This window comes from Cygnus atratus, chromosome 3, assembly GCF_013377495.2.
Source record: "Cygnus atratus isolate AKBS03 ecotype Queensland, Australia chromosome 3, CAtr_DNAZoo_HiC_assembly, whole genome shotgun sequence".
Taxonomy (NCBI): domain Eukaryota; kingdom Metazoa; phylum Chordata; class Aves; order Anseriformes; family Anatidae; genus Cygnus; species Cygnus atratus.
In genome coordinates, this window is record NC_066364.1 from 10,418,683 (window position 1) to 10,435,783 (window position 17,101).

The 17,101-nt window shown below is 43.8% G+C and overlaps 1 protein-coding gene across 7 annotated transcripts in view; it reads left to right on the top strand.

Annotated features, from left to right (window-relative positions):
- The window catches only part of PUM2 (pumilio RNA binding family member 2), a 70,215-nt gene extending 62,518 nt beyond the window's left edge, over window positions 1-7,697 (top strand). For all 7 annotated transcript variants that reach the window (XM_035560236.2, XM_035560235.2, XM_035560234.2 and 4 more), the window contains 4 exons: window positions 1,099-1,224; window positions 2,236-2,357; window positions 3,603-3,795; window positions 4,725-7,697. In XM_035560236.2, coding sequence (XP_035416129.1) covers window positions 1,099-1,224; window positions 2,236-2,357; window positions 3,603-3,795; window positions 4,725-4,856 — 573 coding nt within the window. In that variant the 3' untranslated portion in view covers window positions 4,857-7,697. The remainder of the gene's footprint in view (window positions 1-1,098; window positions 1,225-2,235; window positions 2,358-3,602; window positions 3,796-4,724) is intronic.
- The last annotated feature ends 9,404 nt before the right edge of the window (window positions 7,698-17,101 follow it).

Here is a 17,101-nt window from a genome sequence, read left to right on the forward strand (position 1 = left end):
TCATACAAGATTGGTATTGTGCCGCGGGCTAGAGAATACGCTGCAGCTAAATAAGATTTTAATATTCTGTGACAAACATGTACTTTTATAGTCTCAAAGAATTGTAAAACATCGTACTAACTTGGCTGTGTTGCTAAATTTTACTTTAATGACTGACCATATGTGTTTCTTAGCGAAGTCTACGATAAATTCTCCCGCACTTAAAACAGCGCTACCAGAATTATTGTCGTACATAGCAGTAAATGGCGTACCAAGATGCTGAGGGGCAGGTCTTCTTGCATCAAAAAATGCACATGGGGTAGATGAAGTGCAGTTTCTAAACTATAAGTAGAGCCGCATTGACTAAAATGTGACTGCCTATTTACTGGACATCCATCCACAAAACCAAGTCATTGTATATTTCAAAAAATACACATATTAGCTAATCTCAAATGGCAAATGAAAAATACTGCACTTCAGTCATGTCACCTAACGGTTATGTATCTTTGTCACCTGCTTGTGGATCTCTGTCTAATCAGCCAAGATTCTCTCTGTTCAGTTCTGACCGATACTGACTCTCAAATATTCTGAATTAATCCCCAAAACACAAACCTGAAGAAGCAGACAAAGGAATAAGTAGGATCATGACTGTATGTTTTAAATACTTGTTTACAAATGTTATATATGTGTGAGAGGGAATGTGAAAGTTGTGAAAATCAGCTACAGTACTTGAGCTCCTTTTTATAAAAGACAAAATCTTCAAATCTTAAAATGAAGAACAAAGTTAAACACTATTCACCTTTCAAGCTTTCCTTTTAACTGAGGGTCAGACTTTCAGGGTCTTCTTTGCAGCTAAGCAGGCCAGAAACATCGTAATGAAAACTTGGGTTCTTAGGCAGCTGTATCATTACTGGAGCCCTTGATAAAAAGATATATAATAAATGGCCTCTTGATCTTTTTTCTGGCTTTTACAGGAGATGGAATTCTGATACTAGCAGGCAAAAGTGTTCATATTTATATAGAAGTAGTTGACAAGTTCAGTTCCGTTTTGAACATGGTAATAGTAGCGCATCTGTAAACTTCAGTTGGATTAACTTAAATTTGCAATTCTGTTTTAAGGTATTCGTACTTTCTACTCATCCATATGGTTGTAGAGTAATTCAGCGTATTCTGGAACACTGCACTGCTGAGCAGACTTTGCCAATCTTAGAAGAACTGCATCAGCACACAGAACAACTAGTACAGGTTAGTATATTCCTTTTTGTAACGCATTGTAGAGCTTTTTTATATTATCATAATTTATTCCCGTTTCTTAGTGTATGAAATAGCTTAAATGCATTTGTTTATTTTTAGCGTTGTAGACATTGATTTTTGTCTTTCTTTCCTTCCATAGTTTTAATGAAAATGAATTTGGAAGTTGGGAGGCAAAGAAGATATAAAAAGCCTTTTCCTTACACTTTTGGCTGTAGCTTCAAGTATACATTGTACATGCACAGAATTAGGTTTTGGGTTTATTTCTTTCTATATTTATTTATTGCAAAGATTGCCTTTTTGTAGTTTCTCAGTTCATTCTGGTGTCCTTCACGTAACTTCTAATAATATCTAAATACAAATAAATTATCAAAAATACACGTTGTCAAAAATGTACGTTGCACATTCCTACACACAAAATACACATTGCATATATATACACAATTCGGACATCTTTTCTAAAAGAAGGCCAGGCTAAAGACCTTATACATGACTTCCCATCTTGGTCTCAGATGAACAAAATTAATGGTTTTGAAATTGAATCACGTTAAAATACTGGAAGAGACTTGTTCAGTAGGAATTTCCATGTTAAAAGGCATGAATTGCATTTTGCTTTATATTCAGTCTAGTTTACCTCTCAGTTTTTTGTATGTAAAGTCTCTATTAGACTGTATATGTCTTGAGGAACCAAATTTCAGGGAGATATTACGGCTGTTACAGAGTGATGATCTTAATTTTGAAGACTTGTTTCTCTAAGAGAATAAAAGGTACTCTAGCAAAATGCCATTTTTATAGAGTATTTCCATTTTCCATGTAAATTTTGTGGTCCATTAAGTAATTCTTGATGCAGTATTTTTTGCATCCCTTTGTTTCTGTGTTGTTGACACTACTGCAGTTTTCTTATATCCATATAAATAGTAAGTTGAAAGTTTATACAAATAGACAATAGCTACATGGATTGTTTGGTATGAACACAAAAGAAAATTGAAGTCATCTTATTTTCAGGATCAATACGGAAATTATGTTATTCAACATGTACTGGAGCATGGTCGTCCTGAAGACAAGAGTAAAATCGTTTCAGAAATAAGAGGAAAAGTTCTAGCTCTGAGTCAGCACAAATTTGCCAGGTATTGCACAGCTTTCATACAATATTAAAGGTTCACTAACCTTCTAAAGTTGTAGTATTGGATTTATTTATCGTGTTACAAAAAGATTGTTATTTTTCCCTTGTGTAACATTTTCGGAAATTTCATATTTTTGTAGAGATGAACGGTAGTGGTAGATTTGGTAGATTTGGGGAAAGAAAAGGGGAAATGCAGCTCTCCAGTAAAACAAATGAGATTTTGTGGGTTTTATGGAGTGTCTTGTGTTCACCCTCTACGAGTTCGGGGAATGGGCTTCCAGACTCCAAGGAGAGGCGTATGAGAATCCCCAGAGCCTGATGAAAAGCTCTCCTAGAAGTTGCTTGATACACTGCTGAGCTAAGACCTCCTGTTTTTTTTTCTATCAGTCCAGTCAAGCAATTTCCAAGCATAAAAAGGCTAGCTGTAAAACGTGGTGCTTCAGCATGACAAGAATTTTATTCACTAGGAAGACTCAAAGTCTTTTTTAGAACCTAAAAATCATCCTTTGGTGCTTTTAACTGGAAAGTAGATTGCACCTTTTTCGAAGGAAAATATACTTCAGAATTCATCCTGGATGGTATAGTGAGACTAACCTTGTCATCAGTCTTAAGTAGAAATGTGCTGTGAGATTTTGAGGGCATGGGTTTTTAAAAATGAGTTGTATGCAAAGCACCAAGTTTGTCTGGATTTTATTTTTCTTTGCCTAAATAGAACTATTCACATTCTTCTCCTTGGAACTTGTTTAATTTCTAAAGCACAAACTCATGACAAGAATAATTTTTTTGCTGGCTTATAATCACTGATGGTATTTTCAGCTTCCGAGACATCTGGAGGTTGGGGACTTCATCTACACGAAGAAATGTTTGAGGGTTTCTCTGATCTAGGCATGCTCCTGAAAAGATCCTTTATTCAAAAAGTAGAAAGCCTTCTATCTGGCTTTCTCTCTGTCCTAAAAGGGTCCACAACTAAAAACAGATGTACTGCAGTACATATGCAACCCAAGGTCCAGTATATCTACCATAGGCCCAGTGGAGAATTTCTCCTAAAAGTATCAGAAAATGACTTTTGGTGGTAATCCTTTACCTTCCTCAGGTATTACAGAGTAAAGATTTGGAAATCGGGACTTAACATATTTAGAATGGACTCTTCAGTGACATTAAGGCACCTGAACTAGTTCAGATAAATGTAAAATTGCTAATTGGAAGAGTTACCTACTAAGTCACGGAGTGCATTTGTCTTACTTTTCAGCAATGTGGTAGAAAAATGTGTAACTCACGCTTCTCGTGCTGAAAGAGCTTTACTTATCGATGAGGTCTGCTGCCAGAACGATGGTCCTCACAGTGCCTTATACACCATGATGAAGGACCAGTACGCCAACTATGTTGTTCAGAAGATGATTGATATGGCTGAACCTGCTCAGCGGAAGATCATAATGCACAAGGTATATTGGTTTAGAAAATTTTCTCTTTATACTACTACCTTATCTGTTAGAATCCCTTTCCCTCTAGACTTAAAACTAGCTGGTTCTGTAATCTAGAAATTGGTGTATAAATGTTAACATTCGAGGGAACATAATGTATTCAGGTCTCTGAGCGCTGTTCTGTAAGCTGAAAATGTAAATCCATAGAGAAGTCCTAAAAGTTGGATTTTAAATCCTCTTTTGGTGTCAGCTTTTCTGTGAAAATACTTCTTTTATGTTGAAATTATTTGTCATGTTTATTAACATAATAGAAGAAAGACAAGTTTGTCTTATTTATATTAGCATTACCTGTTATTATATAAAAACCTTCCGCAGTTTCCTCTGAAAAGATTCCCATACTTCCAACAGGTAGTCACATTTTCTAGTTGAGAATACCCAGAGAGAAACAAAAATGCCATTGCCCCAGTTGCCCTGGGCTATTTGCTCCCATGAGAAAACTTTTTTGGGGTGTTCTGTGTTGCACTACTGTGCCCCCAGCTGTTCAAGTGCTGGGTTGGATTCAGGGAATGTAGTAGGGGTCGGACAGCTCGGCCTCATCTGCCACTGTGGGTTAGGTCACCCATGAAAATACCCCCCTTAGCTTTGCCTGGTGTGTTTACATCGTGTAGTACCGAGAGGTTTTTTTGTTTTTTGTTGATGTTTAAGAAATCAGTAGTCTAAAGTCTGGTTTCAGTCATCTAAAAGCAAAAGTGGAGAGTCGTCAGTTGAATTATTTATCATGTGACAGGTACATCAGTTGCTTTGTGATTCAGCCACCAATTCTACATCTTTCCAGAAACTTCCAAAACTATGAAACGACAGGTTTCTGTTATTTCTTACAGAATTGTTCACAGGTGTACTAACTCTGCTTACAGTTTTTGAGGAAAAAAATGACGGGTTTCTTCTTACAGATTCGACCCCACATCACAACTCTGCGTAAATACACCTATGGCAAACACATTCTGGCCAAGTTGGAAAAGTATTACCTGAAGAACAGCGCTGATCTGGGGCCAATTGGTGGACCACCAAATGGGATGCTGTAAAAGACAAAAAGAAAAAAAAAAAGGAAATGGAAAAAAATTTTATTGTGAATGATCAAAACATACAACTTAACTATAAATGTTCTGATTTTTTTAAATCTATTTATTGACTTTGTTCATCCATTTGTAAAATTTTTATTCTTTTGTATATTTTTGGGGAGTGAATTATAAAAAATATAAAAAAAAAAAACTCCAGCCCTGATCCGGAGACCTATCAGATTGGACGGCTGGCAAAGCACAGAATGCCTGTATATGATGTAATTGTATCAAAATAGCTGTCACATATTTTGTAAATTTTTACCTTGTAAAGTCACTGAAATAGTTTTTAAAGGGAAAAAGTACAGTATTCTTTTAATACACTGGCTTGCAATCTGGTAGGTCTACCCAACATCATAGCACAACAGGTTTATAGAGTTGTATATAGAATTGATCCTTATTTTTCCCTTTCGTGTGAAGTCTTTTATACCAGATTAAAATTGATCAGCTGCATAAACATTATTTAACACGTCAAAAAGTTAAGTTGTGTTTTGGTGGTTCACAACATACTATTCAAAAAATAAACTGGGCACAGCAAATTAAAATAGGGAGTAATGAAACAATGGAAACTTCAAAAGACAGTTTTCACCACTTTGTGGACACACTTTTTTTTTTCTTTTTTTTTAATTAGTGCCCTAAGGTTTTCTCTAGCAATGTATTAAAACTAAAAGTGCTGTATATACTTATATATTTAATTGTTGTACAAGGTAGAGGAATAAAATGATGGTGGTACTTCCATTCAGTAAAGTACACTGTTGGAAAAAGGAGTGAACCCTGTATTAACTTTACAGTCAGTTTTACAATGCAGGAAGAGTAGAGATTTGTATTTTTTTATTTTGCATATAGAATTGTAAGGATTTGAAAGTGTTGAGCATTTATTTTGCTTTCTCACTGTAGATGCAAAAAATAGGTATTGATGAAGAGAAAAGGGGCCACTGAAAAGTAAACTTGATAGCTCAACATTTAAGCATGATTGATTAAATATCCAGATAGCTTTTTTGCTTCCTATAAATATATGCATTGTATACGTGTAGTTAATAGGTGTAAGTTTACAGTTTGAAAACAAATCTCTTGTTTCGATGTTTATTACAAGCCTTGCTAATTTAGTAGTGATGCTTACCTTGGTTGTACAGATGTACATTTGTAAACCTTCATGCTGTAAATGTAATTTGTTTTACCCTTTTTGGGACAAAAATTTGCATTTTAGTGTATATTCATATCCCCCTTCCCTTTTCTCCCCCTGGCATATAGTGTTGTATAATGTAAATTTATTTCAGCAAATCAAGAGTGATTTTTTTAAATTCTATCTTTATATGGTTTCAGAAATATGAACCGGCTTTCTTTTTATCTATTGTGAGAAACATTATGTTTTGTTTATAACATAGCTGTTGATTCTGTTAATATGGACACTTTGGGAAATCAATCTGTTCAAATTTTAAGTTGGGATAATAAGCATAGCAAGAAAGAAGTGGACTGAAATACTTGGTTATCACAGAAACCAATGCTTCTTCCATCTTAATAAATGTGGCATGATTTTTTTGTACAGAAGAGTACTGTATTTTTGAATAGCCTTCTCCCAGCGTAAAGCAAATATGTATGATACTGTCAATTTTTTTCTCTGGACATATGACATTGTAACAGTAACATAAAGATGATGTACATTTACAAGCGGCCTTATGTACATTTCCCAATGATCTTTTTAAGGCAGAGTTGTGACCATATGTGTATAATTAAAATCCTTTTTAATCCTTTGCCTATGGAAATATTTTGGAAAAAAAAAAAGCTTACTTTGTATATTCAGTTTCTGAAAGATAAAGAAAGTGCTTTGTATGTTGTCGAAGTAAGTATTTTGTGTAAAACATTCATTTGGATGGCATAACCCGAAGTTTTGATCACCAAGATAGGTTGAAAGCAGTGTCGAGCATCGATCAAATAAAAGGCTGTAATGGTAGGGCTCTGATCATGAGGAAAGAAAATAGTAGTGGTATTAACTTGTGTAAGGAATTCTGTTGTATTACTGTTTATATCAGGTTGACGTAAGTCTTATTAAAGCATACATCTGAGTTGCTACTTTTTTTTTTTATATGGTAGTGTTAAATCATTAATAGGCAAATGTGAAAGTTTCTTCTGGCCTACCTTTAGTTTCTGAATCTGTCATTTAATGCCTGCATTAAGTGATGTAGTAGGCCTAATTATTTTTAGTAATCGCATTTCTGATTGCCAAATAGTTTTTGAATGGCAGTTCACAAAATTCCCTTCAAGAGGCACAAGCCTTGTCATTGGAGCCAGGGCTTTCCTGTAGTCACACAAAGGATGGCATTTGAGCATCTTTCTTGAACGTGTTAATTCTCCTGAGTATTTTTTTCTTGTGCATAAATGTTATATGTTATAAGCTGAAGAGCTGACATTCTCTCCAACATGAGGCATTAAATTAGGCTTTTGGGAATGTCCAGGCAGAAATTGGTAGTGTCCAAGTAGCACTCATGCCATGGTTGAATTTAAACAGTCCTATAACCATCATCCCTAGTGTTTTCAGTACCTTGAACATCTTCCACTTGCTATCCTAAAACCTTTTTTTTTGCACAAATTGTATGCAGGAACATGATCACTGGTTTTCCTTCCAACTACTTTAGGCTTTGGGTAGAACCACTAGACTTTTTGCTATAATATCGCTTTTTGATATACATTGTTTATGGACCAGTTTGATTAGGTTTGACTCCAGGTGGCTCATATCGAATAATGTAATGCTCACGTGTATATACTGTAAAAAATCAAAATGAAAATGTGTGAATAATACTGTGTGAAATACATCTGGTCTTGTGTTTTTCGTGCAGGAAACCAGCATTTCGTTTTGTTCTCAGTTAACGTTTCGTTTGCTATCTGTGGAGCTCAGCTTTGAAAAGGTACTCAGTTCAACTTAGTGATCTGAGGAAAATCAGTCAATTATTTGAGAACCCTGTATTAGGTCATTCAGATTCCAGTTCTGAGCAGCTAAACTTCATGTTTTCCTAAAGAAAAATGTTTACCAGTGGGGAATTAAGGCTACAGCCTCGCAGCAGTTTCTTTGCCCTGCTGAAACCACGATGGGTCCCCGAGCACTGGAGAGGGCTGGGAGTGGTGGCTGCTCTTGTCATCGCTGCACCCAGTCTTTTCTGTTACTCCAGGATTTTCTTTCAAAGGGCCATTTTTGGCTTAAGGTGGGGAGTGAAGTGGTCTAACTGCAGGGGAGTGGGTGCACTTTTTGCTATTGCAAAAAACCCTCCTAAGCGACCCGTTATGGACACAGAAGCCATAATGCCATTACTTCCATCGCTGACAGCTGATCCACTCATACTCTTTCACTGGGGTCCAGGGAACCTTGAAGCTTCTGCGGCCCTAATGTGTAGGTGTCTTAGAGTGCTGATGGCACTGAGACACCGCTGTAGTCACTCCTCGCTGTGCCCTGGGGATCAGGCATTTTTCCTCCTGGCCTGCTGTGCAGCAGCCTGGTGATTAGGTTGATTTGTCGACCAGTTTCACGCCATGAGGATGTTTGATGTTCAGCATGCTAGTACCTAGGAAAAAGAGTAAAGAGTGAGGTGGCAGCTCCCACTGTATGTCATTCAGGGAAATACAGATGAGAGAAAAATCGCAAAAGAGTTTTAAGATCTCATGGCTGGTGCTGAATATTGCAGACTACATTGAAGTCATGCAGCTGGGGAGAAAACCCAATGCCAACTCCACAGATAAACAATTTTCTACTCGATGGTTGTCATCAGGTCACCCCAGAGCCCTAATGTTGAATTTTATGTGGAGAACAGTGGCTGGTCATCGTCCATCTGGGTGGTTGGCACCTTGTTTTGGAGCTTTGCTCAGTGGTGGTGTAGTTCTGTGTTGCTGCCTGAGAAAAAAAGGAAAACACGTTGTATCTGATCTCTACTGTCCCTGTCCTGGTCCCCAACCTGCAGCTGTCACTTTGTTGACACAAAGGTCCCTGTCTTGCAGAGCTCCTGGTAGTGCTTGAAGCGGTCCCAAGTCTGTGGACAGTGCTGGTGACAGGACGCGTGTGCTACAGACGCGTTTATGTCACGCTGCCTGAAGAGTTTCAACTTGGAGTATTCTCTGTGGTTGTAAAGAACATTAGAGCTCTCACAGGCTCCATCTGTGCCTGAGAATTGCTCACTCAAGCACCTCTGGGCTTGGGAATGGAGAAGCTTGGTTTCTCTCGGGGACAGCAGATCCTGTCAGGCACGTGCTTGGTTCCTCAAAGTCCAGACCTGGGCTAGAGATTTGGGAAAACTTATCAAATGTCCAGATACTGCCACCCTGAAAGATGCTCAGAGTGATGCTGAAGAAGGAGCCGGGGGTGTTTGCAGTGCTCCTGCGTGGCAGAGCAACCCAGGCCTCCCCTGCTCCGTCACCAGAAGGGGTTAGAAAGCGGCACCATTGTCATGGAAAGCAGTCATGGGTCACCTCCTCCCACTCGGAAGGACGGAGAGAGAGCCAAAGGATGGCGGCACCGCAGCTCCAACACAGTCAGGGCTGTTCCTGACTGCTCATGCCGTGCCTGTGCTAGGGACAGGAGGCAACTGCTTTATCAGAGACTGAACCACAGCCTGGTGTTACACACTAGGTTTTGTAACGCAGAGGCTGTCAGAAAGCTGCCACCCTGTGTCAGGAGCCAGGAGAGAAGCATTCAGTGTGACCGACCTGCTGGTGCTCCTCAGCAGCGCGGTGCAGGAGCATTTCCTCCATCAGCCCCATGGACAGAGCTTAGTTTCCTTTGAATTAGTTTCCTTTATCAGCCGTAGGGGTTTGAACCCGCTTCTCTCACATTACAGGAGCATGGCCTAACCGCAGGGAGCTGGGCGGGTTCGCTTTCTGCTGGGTTTGGGCTGGGCTTGTAGCAGGGCTTGAACCACTCGTTGCATCACATCAGCACAAGATGGAGCATGACTCCGAAGCACGCAGGTGGGAGTGGGTAGGCCCTGCCCCTGAGATCCTTGTCTCCACCTTGATTCTCCCAGGCTCACTTAATGTAAAACACGTCTTGGGAGCAGCACATCCCCATCCTTAACCGGAAATGCTCTGTGAGGCTTTTTTATGTAGCAGCTGAAATGGAGGAAGGAGTCTATCCCTGAAGTCCCCCTTCACTGTGTGAGGAAGAACCACATTTCTTCCCTGCCAAGCCTGGGAGGCCAGGGGGGAGACAAACCTTCCCCTTCTTCCCTTTCCCTTTCCCCTTCCCCTTCCCACAGGGTGCAGGCGCCGGAGGCTGCTTAGGGCTGGCTTGCTGGGCTGCTGATCACAAGGCAGACTCACACGCCACGGATAATCCTTATCGCTTTTCCTCTCTGAGAGCCGTGATACAGCACCGGGAACTCTTCTCACTGCTCCCCACACAGGCTCAGTCCAGGAGGAGGGAGTCAGGAGCCCACGAGTTCACACAAGCAAGGTCCTGGGAAGGTTTCCTCTCCCAGGTGGGTCGGCCTCAGCCCTGTTCCCTGTTCCTTTGCGTAGATGCCGCCGTCCAGAGGCTGCTGGAACGATGAAAGCCATTGCTCATTAAGCAAGGGTTACGGAGAGCTGAAGAGCCAAGGATGGACAATCTCAGCGCAAGCCACAGAACCAATTCCTCCCCCCACATGGAGGGATGGGATGAATGGAGCAGAGTTCACCCATCAGCTCCAGGCTATATGCTGATCTCATTCAAGTGGGCCACGTGGCTCTCAAAAAAAGCCTTTTTGTTCAAAAAGTGACTATCCTAAGTACTCAAAGACTCACATGGTATCTCCCATTTCCTTGAAATGGCATGTGTCTCAGAACCTGGGGCTTGGCTATTCACCCCACTTTGGGAGCACTATGCACTTGGGTCCTGCTGGGAAAAGGGCAGCCCTACCCTCCCTAGGACACACGGGGAACCAAAAGCCCAGGGATCTGATGGGGGCGTTAAAGATCAGTCACTCCACGTGTCTGTGGGTGCTGTGCAGCTCCCGCTGTCCTCTCAGAGAGAATCCCAGGACCCTCCTGGGATCCCAGCTCACAGCCTCTGCTGTGTAGGTATGGACACTTCCATGTGGACACATACCCCAGGAGAAGATCCTGTTGCCTACTGCGGTGCCTGGTGCCATTCGAGGCACCCTGGGGCACCCGAGACACCTGGACGGAGCAAGGAAACATCCCCAAGGGATTGCCTCAGCCTAGCCTCTAGCTTCTGCTCCAGAAGGGCATTGATGATGGCACCAGGCACCTGCATATAGGCCATGGGTCTCTTCACCCAGAAGGCACCAGAAATTATTAGCAACTTTTAATGAATCGGTGATTAAAAGAGGGTAGAAGGTAGGGATAGGCCCGAAGGGTTTGCTGGGGGTGGGAGTGGGAGCAGCTTAATGTTGGAATAGGACAGGATGAGAAATGGAGAAATGAAACATATGCATCCCCGTGCACACACTCAAAGCTGCTGTAAGCACCACGTAATAAAATTCATGCTCTGAATTTTTGGGTAGACCTGTGTGATGCCAGGAGTTGGACTCGGTGATCCTTATGGGTCCCTTCCAACTTCGGATATTCTATGATTCTATGAACCATCAGGACTCCTCTGATTATAAATACTGGGAGGAGAGGAAGAGGAGAAGGAGCACTTGGGGAACCCAGTGGTATCTTTAAAAGACAATAATAATAAAAAGGCACCTTTATGCACAGCAAAACCTTCACTCTAGGCCTCCATATGAAGTATACGTGAATCAGAATTTTTTTAAAAAGGGAGGAAAAAAAACCAATTCAAATACCTGTGTATTTTACACCTAAAATACCTAAAACAATTAAAAAATATATTAAAATACCTAATTAAAATTTACCACGTCAGCCAGTGCTGCTCAGAGCAGGGCAGGTAGCGGGCACACGGGCCATGCACAGCTTAAACCCAGTGCAGAACCCAGCTCTGTCCTCCACAGACACGCAGGTCAGCAGGATGGGTGGAGAATCGGTGGGTGAATCAATGCTGTGACAGCAAGGGCTGAGAGACGCTCATACCGCCTGGAGGGGTACGGTGGTGGAGTGTCTGAGCCAGCCGGTATCTTCGGAAATGTGTAAGTGGCCTCAAAATGCTAAATGAAGGATGATAATTACAGCAGGATGCACCCTTTTGGTTAATCGGGAGGAAAGCCTGTGTGTTATATCACACGAAACTGATGGCATAGTCACAGCTGATAGCTGGAGTCAGTTATAGGAGCTGAAGTTAGCCCAAGCGCAGCATTCCTCAGAGATCTTCGGATAGTCCAGGGTCCAGATCACACCAGCTTACTGAAAAAAAAAGAAAGAAACAAAAAAGCAGATTTTTTCACAATGCTACAAATGTTGTCTAACAGGCAGTTACTGAAATTGAGCTAAAGCCTCTGATGCAGCCTAACCCTGCCCTCAATGGCTGCTCTGCTGCAGCATCTGCTTCTTCCCAGACCACAGCTCTTTTTGCATACGTGGGAGTACTAAACCTGCTTTGGCAGAATTCCTGGGGCTATACGTGCTCATTCAGATGCAGCAGAAACACCTAGCCCAAGTCACTTGGCTGCTCGCAAGTGACAGTGTGAGAGCACACGGTGAACGTGTTTGTACAGCTGTGGGCTGAACACTTCTAGATTTTGGTTACAAGTCCTTAACTTTCATCCGGGACTTTTTAACCAGCAGCACAGCGCCAGGTTATGCAAATGCTGCTCGCTGACTTCAAGGGTATGTTGTGCATTTGGTACGGTCAGAGGGAAGCGGGCACGACATCCCACGGGGAGAACTTTTACAGCTTTATGCAAGTTATTCGAGCATCCAGGAGCCTCTCTCTCAAACCAGGACAGTGAAGGAGTACACAGAGGAAATACAGGAGTCCTTTGATAAGAGATTAAGTACTTCATTCCTCTGAAATCCCTACCTCTCCCAGGCAAATAATGGGTCTCTGTGGCACTGCCAGAAGAGGCCGTAGAACCAAAACTATGCATATTTTTTATTCTCACAGCAGTCGTCAGGGCACTAAAAAGGCACTAAAAAGGCATGAAACATCACAGCCCCTCTCCTACAGGACGGCAGGCAGCTGTGAAGTGTCCAGCTCCCGTCCGTGAGTTGGAGGGACTGCAGCTCAGGCATCCAGCCTGTTCATCCAGGTGTCAGCATCAATGTGTATTGGTGAACACGCAGACGAAAGCCCCTGACAATTGCAGGCTGTAGGACCAACAAAAACACCCGCTGCAAGAGACAGCAGGTACCCGGCAGCAGATGTGGTGGAAATAGAGTGGCTCTGGCATCCCCTTGCCTCCTCCCTCTTCTTTGAAGCTCCCAGCAGCAGCAGCCTCCCGTCCGAGTGCTCCTGGGAAACGTGATAGCTTTCTCTCCATGCTCATTTTCGTGCCAGGGCAAACCCCGTTCTGTGCTTAAATTATTTGGGGTCACAGAGGTTGAGGGATCACACACTGCAAGCCAGTGTGAGTCACTGCCACTGAGCTGTCCTGAGCTAACCACACGGGTAAGTGAATCACAGAAATGCAGAACAGACTGAAGAGTCTTGGCCAAGGGGAAAAAAAAAAAAAAAAAAGCGGTTATTCAGGTGAGTGCTTTGAGAAATACCTGCCTAGTCCACGAGCCCTGGGCCCGGTAGACCAAAACAGTTCAACAGTGAAAGCACCAGCCAGAATTACAGCAAAAGGCCTCATTAAGAGAGAGCGAGTCAGCCTTTTTTGTGGGCAACATCCACGTAACTTCAGCCAAACCCCACGCAGGCTAATGGGAAACCCTCCACAGACTCTGATGTGCCAGCCCCCAAAATCCAGCTCTGAGCATGGAGGATCCTACCAGGCCCTCACGTGCGGCATCAAAGCAATGCAGCTGTTTTTATCACAGCTGTTTATGAAAACTATCACAGAGGTGGCATGCAACTGCCAGCTGGGCTTTTGCCAAACGAAGCTCTGCTAAATTCAGTTGGGAAGTATTTGGCTAGTGGCACAGAGTAATATATAGTTTTTGGTGTCCACCCAGAAATTGTCATTAGCAGGACCCAGGGAAAGGGGATGGAGGAGAAGACAAAAAAGCCACCAAAATTTGTGGGAGAGGCAGCCAAGTTGATTCAGCTGATATCTATAAAGCCAGCGCTGCAGCCACAATGACACTTGGACCACTAGGCATTGCATTGTTTAAACTGAAAGAAAAAAAAAAGAAAAAAAGAGTTTTTGCAAGAAGGCTTATTCCTGTCCAAATAAGCCAGGACATCCCTTCCGTCAGAGCATTACATGGCAGAGCAGAAAGGAGCCCAGAGCAGACATCCATCCCCTCAGGCCAGCTCCATGCTCCCCGCCTTGGGGTGAGCTGTGGGGAGCCTGCTTTGGTCTCTCACTTCCTGGGAGGGAAAGCCAGGAGGCAAACAAAGTTGCTCAGAGATCTCTGACTCACTGCAAAGAAGGCTGGACAGAACAAGCAAAATCAGATATCACCGTGCAAGCGCACTGGGTGGGTTCAGGTGATCCTGCTGTAACTCACCATCGGCATTCGGAAGGGTCAGAATCAGTTATTTCTACGTCAGTGCAAAGGGACAGCCAAAACAAACTGAGCAACATTCGCCCAGGCATGGGAGGAGGCAGGAAGAGAGTTAAGTGTAGCCGGTACTGCGACCCTGAACAAAGAGCGACAGTCTGGGGAGCTGGGGACCGCAGTGCCTGTGCTCCCAGAAGATGAACTGGATGTTGCGCACTAGTGGACAAGTTTTGGTAACGCAAGGTTGAAGGCCCAGGCTGCTTCCTCCGCAGACTTGTTCTTGCACTCGGTATTGATTTAAGGCATGGGCGGATTGCTCTTTTGTTGCTGCAGGGAGCTAGCAAGAGCAGGATGTGATCCATGGGTAACAGAAGCTTAAAGGGAACTTAAAGGGGAAGGAGTAGAGAAGGAACAGACTAGCAGAGAATAAAACTTTGCAAATCCTCTTGGTCTCTGCAGTCTCCAAACAGACCGCCAGCCACATTGCCCTAACATCCTCCTGGCCCTTTCAGGACAAAAAAAATTCTTCCTCTTCCACCCCCAGGTTTTAGGTCACCAACCACAGGTCTCCTGTTGCCAGCTCACCGTTCTGAGGCACCGTCCATGGGAAAAACCCAGACACAGAAGGGAATTTCACTGACAGTGCTTCAAGCCCTCATCAAATACAACCACTTGTTTTGGATGCATTTCCCACCTCACTCCAACCAGTTCCTGGGGCAGACTTTATCTGAATGTATTTAACATCCCATAAGTGTACCTCTTATCTCTCTGTCCAGCCCAGTGATCAATAGATTTGAGGTTTTCAATCAAGGTCTTGTCTACACCTTATAGCTGAGAGAAGTGGAACACATAAGGTGCTGTGGGTTTCCCATTCTTATAAACCCCCTTTAATTAACTGAGGTACCCAAGAGGGAAAAATCTCCCCTCTGTCACAAAAGCAGCAACTGAGAAACAGGCAATCAGCAGCAGGGAAGCCAATTATCTGAAGCCAACCAGAGATGGCACCCATTGGTGCTGAGCTGTCAACTCCACAACAACCCCAGCTGGCAGGCAAAACTGCCTGTACACTGAAGGCAACCTCACTCTTCGCATACACTCTAGCCTCCCCCTGTGTATTAGGGAATATACTCCCCTTCTTCATCCCGAGGTGTCAGGCTGTAATATCCTAGACAAGTTTGTCTACAGGTGAAGTCACTGAGATGTGATGTGTGGCCACAAGGTCCTCCAGACCTTGTTGAGGAACTCAGCTTTTTCTAACCCAAGTCCATCTGGTTGCACTCTGTTAATGCACCCTCTATGGACACATGCCACCAGACTTCAGCAGCAGTCATCTGCCCTGCAGGCTCCACTGCTGCTGGTGGTCACAGGCGACGAGAGGACACACGGTGAAAGTGGCCACCACCTCATGCTGCTCTAGATAGGTCCAGCACCTGGAAAGCCAGGCAGGCAGCTCCCACTGCTGCATGACACTCACATTCACAGGGCACAAGAGATGATGGCCTTTGCTGCAGAACACTGTGAAGAATGGTGGTGGTTGCCCAACAGCAAGTCGCCATCCCAGCTCCCCCCCTTGCCTCCGCTGGTGGCGGAAGCAGCAGGCTGGGTTCGTCCCCCGGCTGTGCTTCCCCTCTTCCCATGGCAGGACACAGTTCAAACCAGCCCCTTGTCCCCGGGGAGGCCGAGTTCAATTGGGCTACGCTGCTGGAAGCCCTTGATCCACTTCTGGGAAATCCCCACAGCTCCACTGTACTGGGCAGAGACAACCAACTCGTATCATCCCCTGAGCGCGGGGCTGCCAAGAAACTCCTTTCCATACAAGTCTCATCTGGCTTTTCAGCATGGAGCTCTTTTGACTGAAACCACAATACTTAGCATGCTTCAATGATCAAGCAGAGGGCACGGGAATGTCACTGAAAACACTTGGCTCCCAAACACAGCATTGTTCTTCCCCTTACCCCATTCACAGATCCTGACCAGAACATCCCAATCAAGCTTTACATGTTTTCTAGCAAATCCAGCAAGTAGTACGACAGTGCTATTTGGTCTCCCATCTCCCCGAACACACACGCACACACACTCGCATGAAATCCATATGTCATGAGGCCCTGCCAGCGCCTCCACGCAGCTCACAGAGGCAGCCCTCATGGCAGCGTTTCCTCCATGTCCGCAAGCTTCCAGCACTGGACACAGCCCGGGCAAACCGGCCTCTGCCACACCAAAATAGCTGAGAAGGGTGATGAGGAGCTGCATGCTAATTGCCAGTCACGCCATCACAGCTGGGATGTCCCCTTGCCTGGACTTCATCACCTGCACATGAAGCCCACCTCACCAGCGCTGCACTTCTGGGTGCCACCAGCTCCAGACATCTGTCAGCCTCCATCACCCCTTTGTCCTGCCTGGAGCACAGACTGCAATGTGGTGGCCATGCCAGGCACCCACGTGCCCCCATAGTTTTTATTTTGCCTCCTTTCTCCACCGCACCTTGCCTTTCTGCCCCACCGCCTCACACCCTGTGGTCATTTTGGCCACAAAGCCACAGCGGCGCCATCTTCTCCCCAGTAGCCCCAGCATGGGGGAGCGGAGCATGGTGGCCGCGGCCCCACTGAGGGAAAGGCGGCATGGCAGGGGTTGTTCCGAGGAACGCTGCATGAGTAATGTAAGAGAGAGGGAAAGAAGCGAGCTAATTAAAGACACGTGATAAAATCATGAGAGTTTTAGCCACATTG